Source organism: Maylandia zebra, linkage group LG6, assembly GCF_041146795.1.
Source record: "Maylandia zebra isolate NMK-2024a linkage group LG6, Mzebra_GT3a, whole genome shotgun sequence".
NCBI classification, from domain to species: Eukaryota; Metazoa; Chordata; class Actinopteri; order Cichliformes; family Cichlidae; genus Maylandia; species Maylandia zebra.
The window spans coordinates 31,054,759-31,061,787 of NC_135172.1; the positions used below are offsets into that span (position 1 = coordinate 31,054,759).

At 35.0% G+C, this 7,029-nt stretch overlaps 1 protein-coding gene across 1 annotated transcript; it reads right to left on the reverse strand.

The window, feature by feature from the left end:
* Window positions 1-4,043: 4,043 nt before the first annotated feature.
* LOC143419194 (uncharacterized) lies at window positions 4,044-6,371 on the reverse strand. Its single transcript, XM_076885476.1, has 4 exons — window positions 6,154-6,371; window positions 5,832-5,936; window positions 5,616-5,705; window positions 4,044-4,136 (listed from the first exon to the last, which is right to left on the reverse strand). The coding sequence occupies exons 1-4, from the start codon at window positions 6,326-6,328 to the stop codon at window positions 4,105-4,107; spliced, it is 402 nt and encodes a 133-aa protein (XP_076741591.1). The 5' UTR covers window positions 6,329-6,371; the 3' UTR covers window positions 4,044-4,104.
* Window positions 6,372-7,029: the final 658 nt, after the last annotated feature.

Sequence of the window (7,029 nt, forward strand, 5' to 3'; positions counted from 1 at the left end):
TATCAATGCGCGTTTTTCATTCGTATTAGCTGTGGTACTATTTTATGTTCGCGTTCAGGACTGTGACGTTTATTTCTACAGTTGATACAAACCTGCTTTCTTTGCTTTCTTTCTATCTTTCCTTTATCCGCCCCGTTGACATCAGTAAAAGCATTTTTCAAAAGCATTTTTCTGAGAAGTGTATGACAATTGAACAGTAGTGCAACTACCTCCTCCAAAGTGAATAAAGTAAAAAAAAAAAAAAAAATCTACACTCCTTCCAAAAAAACTAGACATCCTTTACATCCATTAGACCTAACGAAGATCCTGGCAATTGAGTATATACAGATGTTTATAATGCAAACCTTTAAAACGGTCCACATTCAAAAACAAGTCTGTGATCTCTTACTGGCATGATGTTTGGGTAACTGGAAATATGTTGTTTTCTAAAACTCTTTTGCCTGAATTCTTAGATACAGTGTGTTTATTTAATGGAATTTACATGGGATTTATCACGTGTATGTGTTTTGTTGGTGTGATGGGGCTCCAAGGTGTTTAGGATTTACATATTCCCAACATTGTGAGAGAAGGACAACAGCAAGAGTGAAAGGGAAAGTTTACAAGATGTGAGACCTGCTGTGATGTAGGGTTTGGAGAAGGTGGTACTAACTAAAAGATAGGTGACAGAGCTGAAGATGTTAAGATTTTTGTTGGGAGTGTGCAGAATGGGCTGAGTTGAAAATTAAAAAATTAAAAAGTACATCAGGGAACAGCTCAGGTTGAGCTGTTTGGAGACAAACGCGAGGAAAAGTTGAGATTCAACATTATGCACTCCACACTGTATATAAATGCCACTTGTTTTGCACATATTCAACTCTGTATATTTTATATATTTTATTACTATTATTATTATTATTATTATTATTATTATTTTATTTTTTTACTATTTAATTTGTAAAAATGTGTACACACACACACACACACACACACACACACACACACACACACACACACACACACACACACGTAGGAAAATATTTAGTATACACATCCAGAAATGCATACACTATTATATATTGTACATATATTTATTAGTTTCAGGTTGGCCATTCTTGTATTTTGCTCGTTTGTGTTGTTGTGTTTGCACATCTCTGTTGCTTGTGGGGCTCGCACACAAGAATTTCACTCGCATGTGCTGTGCCAGTGTGCCTGCACATGTGATGTGACAATAAAAGTGATTTGATTTGATTTGATTTGATTTGATTTGAGATTGTTTGGATGTTGGAGGAGGGATAGTGGATAGTGGAACAAAGGATGATAATATGGAGCTAAAAGGGAGGAAGAAAAGAGGAAGACTACAGGGAAGGTTAATGGATGTGAATGAGGACATGCAGAGGGTTGTTGTAACAGAGGATGATAGGGATAAAGTTAAAGGGAGGCAGATAGTCAGCTGTGGCGACCCCTAAAGGGAGAAGCCGTAAGAAGAAGAAGAAGAAGAAGAAGAAGAAGAAGAAGAAAGTGTGTACATGCCCAGAAACTGCAGATAAAAATTATTAACAAATTGAAAATGAAATTCTCCACACATCTTTTATTTCCACTTCATCTGTTTACTTGTGCCTGTTTCACTGAATATCCCCAAAACTACTTAACAGATTTCAGTGCCATTTTGTCAACAACAATGACAATACTTTTACAATTTTCTTTGTTAAAAATACCGATGTTTACCAAATGTATGGCAATTTAAAAGAAACATAACTCAGTAGAAACCTTGCCCACTTTAAATTTTGTACACTTCATTGTACTCACTAAAATATCCCTGGGTTATCATGTGGAAATAACCAAATGCTGAGTTTCTTTGGTCATTGTGATACAGAATACTTGACATTACATTCTTAATCATTAAGCTATAGTTTTCCTCCAGATCTTCCTTTAATTGAACATGGCCAGTAGTGTGTAAATGTTAAAGTGGAATAAATTTCATAACTACCTGACAAAAAAACCATTATAACATTATCAATTTGATGGTTCATATCTTGAGCAGCGTGGCATGCCAGATGCATAACCTCATTTTTTGTTCTTTCCAGCAATATCCAGAGTAACAGCAAGTAAACATTTATTTGACAAATAATATTGCTAATTCACACAGTTCATTCACAATTAATCAGAGATATAAACATTATATGAAAAATGTTTATAAGCCACCGGTTAATGTACCTGCAGAAACAGAAAAATAAAAATAAAATTATAACCCAGATATTTTTACCACAGGCAGTCGTATTTTTGACAACGATGAGTTGTTTATACGTCTTGCTTATTATAAATCTTTTTTTTACCTTGCAAATTTTGTATTTCTTGTACAATTACACAAGAACACTATCACTAAAATGACACGTGTGAATGATTAACATCTTCTTCATGTATATCATTACATCCTATTTTTTCTTTAAATGACACAACCTATGATAGCATATAAAAATATGACATTTTGATCTGATATTTGAAGCTGACACTGCACACAAGCTGATTTATACTTGATTATTTTTCAAAAGTTATCTTTGAATCAGTGTTAATATAATTGTACAACTATGTAAAATGCCATGTCATGTTAAAAATCAGTAATTCTGTCCAAATGTGTTTGAATGAGCATTTTTATATATACGTAGGCTACTGTTGTGTGGTCAGCAGTGCTGTTGCATCCATCCAGTAGCGGTTTTTGATACGGGCGACACGGGCGGTTGCCCGGGGCAGCATCGTGGTGGGGGCGGCATCACGGGCATCGGCAAAAAAAAATAAAAAAAAAAAAAATGCTCGTACTCATGCTGCCCCGACATCAGCCAGCGCATATTGGGAATGGCATAGGCACCGATCGGTTTTCTATCGCCCATTTCCTGTCCTGGGAGTAAGGGCGCCTGCTGCTTGCTGCACAGGGAGGAGAGGGCGGGGCGGCGGGGGATTCACTGGCTGGCTGAAGCAGCATCTAATAACCAACTCGCAAAATAAAAACAAAACAACAAACACGAATACACCAGACATCATGATGCAGACTTATAATTTGCACCGATGTTTTTTCGAAATTCTATACGCGAAAAGTGAGCGCGAGAGCCCTCGGTACTGCTGAAGTCAAAGTAAACTTTATTGTCATCTCCGCTACATACAGTCCAGTATATAGAGAGACGAGACGACAAGGCTCCAGTTACAGCAGTGCAAGTAAACAAACAATAAATATAAGAAAAGTAAGAAAATAAATATACACTTTAGGACCAGGGGTAAAGGGATCAATAACAATTTAAAATTTATAATTTACAGTTTGATGATTTAATGTCTCACACACAACCCGTGGAAAGGGGTTCATAATGTTGTAAATCCAAGCCCATTATGTATTCATGATTTGAATCCTGAGTTGTGTGAAATCCCAGAAATACACCTTAGACAAAGTGAATCTGTGAACTAAGGTGTAGGTGTGTTAGGTTATGTTGTGGTGATCCTTGAGTTGGGGGATTTGTGTTCATACTGGAGTGCAAAATTAAAACCAATGTAAGATGGACAAGAAAAGTTCAAAGCCATCAGGTGCTCAGTTTAGAAAAAAGAGAAAAGAAGAGGAGGAGAAACGAACAAAAGATACAGGTAAGCAGATGTGTCATTGGATAATGGCAGGTCATCCTGAAACAATCAGAATCAGAATACTTTATTAATCCCTAAGAAAATAATGTGGATTACAGTTGCTCCAAGAAGAAATGGTAAAAATAATAACAGTAACAGACTAAACTCCAAACAATACATTATGTTACAGATTTTAATATTAATTAGTCATTGTCAATTGTTGATTTGTCCTGTTCTCATTGTATGACGAATTATGATGGCTGTTTGGTAGCCATTTGCATACAATGCATACTCTCTCTCTTGATATGTGTGTGTGTGTGTGTGTGTGTGTGTTTCTCTGGTGATATTCAGTATGGTTCCGACAACAGTTTTATGTTAATGTATAATCCTTAATATGTTTTATGTGTGTGTGTGTGTGTGTGTGGGGGGGGGGGGGGGGGGGGGGGGGGGGAGGGTGTGTTCGCCCGGGGCACCAAACAGGCTAGGACCACCACTGCATCCATCCATTCTCAGGTCCTTCTTTGATCACGGCCATTTACACTGAGCCTTGGAATTTTCTACAGAGGGAGAGAGAAAAACATGAGTAAGGAAGTAGTTTCACAGTAAACACTCTGCTTTAAAAGTGTGTTTAATGGATGCTTTGGCTACCCAGTTTATTAAAATCTAAAATTTCAATCGATTACATTTTTAAAAACAAAAATATATTACATTATAACATTACGTTGCAATATAGTTTAAGTAAGCCAATTTTTGAAGTTCACATTTGAGCAAATTTGCCTTTTCAGCATGAATGATTAACTTGGTTAACCTTAAAGTGCCATGGCTTTGACAGCAAGACCAGAAGGAAACTTTACATTACTCAATTACTTTACTGAAGTACACTTTAACCAACAATATTTTGAATTTAAATATTGTACTCCAAGCAATATATTTTAAAGGTTTTGTTTCCATATATTATAATATATTATGTCTTATTGTTATAGATAAAACTGCCCAGCCAAATTAATTAAAGTAAGTTATGTAAATAAATAAATATCTAAGACATTAATGTAATACATGCATTCCTTAATAAATATTTATTGTTTGCTAATATAATGTCTGTTTTAAATTAACTACAAGTTTAAAATTATTATGTCTAAAATTATTGATTAGAATATTATTTATTTATTTATTTAACTTGCATAAAGATAAAAAAAAACAAGATAATTAGATGATGACCTCAAGCCTAATATGCTTTATCCTAATTTTGGAAAACTCATTAAAGCATTAATTTTCACTATAACTTAAACACTTATCTAACAAAACAATTTTCAGGTCTCTTACAACACCACTTAGACACAGTTTTCTTAGACAGTTTTCTACAGTGTGTCAATCCTGGCTTCCTGTGAGCACTATCTTCATTTATTTATTTATTCTTTTTTTTCTCTGCTTTCTTGGTCCCCCCTGTGCCACTCTTGGGAAATATCTCTACTTTTATATAAACATGTGAACAAAGAGAACTTGTTTGCTTGACTCATTGTCTCACTTATAAACACAGAAGTGAGTGTGCTGAAAAGGTTAATGTGGAACCTGAAATCGCCTGTGTAACAACACAACAAGGAACACTTTGCCTTATTTCCTAATTTCTGCGTAGATTAATGGCATCAGACATTCATACCAAATTTTTTTTAAACCTTCTGTCTTCTTTTTTTTTCCTTTTCAAATTTACATGTGCTATAGTTTACAGATTGTTATGTGAACTGTTTTTGTGGCTGTAAAAGCTAAAATATTTGTTTTAATAATACAGATTAAATCATAAATTAAGTAATGCATTTTTTTTTAAATGGAGCTCCTTGTGGGTAAATAAATTCTAGTAAATGTGTTTGGCACAACATCATATTCAGATCATCATCATCATCATTGCAAAAGCTGTCAGACTAAAAATATATATAAAATGTCTGTTTAGGGGATGATCCATTCTCAGATCCTGTTAACAGAAAAAAATCTTTCCAAATTGCTCATTGAAAGACAAATCGCAGAGGTAACAGTCTACTTACTACAGAAGTCCCGGCAGAAGCATTCTCTTTCATTTCTGAGATTTGCCAGTAACTGCAACAGCTTCTCACAGTTGTTTTTGTTGTTATTCACTGTTGTGAAAGTAAACAAATATGTAAATATTTATAATAAAAAAAGCAGTACATATGTTCTATGATATAATTTGAAATTCTGTTATAATTTGTAAATTACATTTGGAAAACAAAACAGAAACTCACTTTGGACACCAATACAGATGATCCCAACCAGGAGGAGAAGACACAACAAACCCAGAAACATTGAACAACTTCTGAAATGATTTCTCTTTCTGGTTTTCTCAGTGACTAAAGGTGTTTAACAAGAACAATATATAAGAAATAGACGAATAATTATAGATTCATAAAAGAAGCCTAAATTATAGTGCAGTACATCTAAACACATTTTTAGAGGTAACATTATTGCATTTGCTCTAGCAAATCAGCCAATAAATTAAATATGAAAATCTGGTAAATAGAATAGAAATGTGTGTGTTATTGTTATTCATACTTCTCATGAGCATACCTGTGTGCTGAACTCCTGTCGGTCCAGGGGTGTTTGGTGACGTACTCTCCACCCAGGGGTTATCATACACTCTCAGGCTTTCTGCACTTACATAGATGTCGACTATACTTTCCTTCTTCTTGTCAGAGGGAAAGTCTTTGATGCTGCCCGGGTTAGCGTACAATCCTTCCGACATTATTTTGTCAGGCTATGTTACATTAAACACACACCTGTTGCAGTTTTTTCTACTGTACTCTAAGTATTCAGAGTATTTTTGAAAAACTTGATATAACAGCAGTTGTGTCTGATTTTTCAAAAAAGAGGTAGGACACAAAACAAAAAGAGGAAGATCATAAAAATGGGAAGTCATAGATAATTACCATTTGGACACCCACTCATTCTTTTTAGAAACTGATCGGTGCTAAACTTTGCCATTTGATTTGTGGTTAAAATAATGTAGATAGAAGTAGATATTGTGTTCACAGTTCCTGACCGAGGCATTGTTTAAACAGAGAAGAGAAACAAGAAGTAGGCGAGGCTGAAACAAAGGAAGGGACTCTATAGCAGTGGGCACGATGACTTCTTCAATGTCAAATATACATATAAAACATATGAAAAATATAAAAAAAAAATGTCAATGAAATGGTAGACTTTTAAGTCTGGTCACGAATATCAACTTGCAGAAATTGTTTACTGACATCATGGTAAATGATAAATGGCCTGTATTTGTATAGTGCTTTACTAGTCCCTAAGGACCCCAAAGCACTTTACACATCCAGTCATCCACCCATTCACACACACATTCACACACTGGTGGTGACAAGCTACATTGTAGCCACAGCCACCCTGGGGCGCACTGACATCATATATCATGCAGCATTCTTCTACAGAAATGTC

What these genes read in the sequence shown, in the direction of transcription:
- LOC143419194 (XM_076885476.1), bottom strand. Translation starts at nt 6,328, where the DNA reads ATGTCGGAAGGATTGTACGCTAACCCGGGCAGCATCAAAGACTTTCCC. An exon ending in GACAGGAGTTCAGCACACAG is followed by an intron (nt 5,937 to 6,153) that starts GTATGCTCATGA and finishes AAACACCTTTAG; the next exon opens with TCACTGAGAAAACCAGAAAG. An exon ending in CATCTGTATTGGTGTCCAAA is followed by an intron (nt 5,706 to 5,831) that starts GTGAGTTTCTGT and finishes CTTTCACAACAG; the next exon opens with TGAATAACAACAAAAACAAC.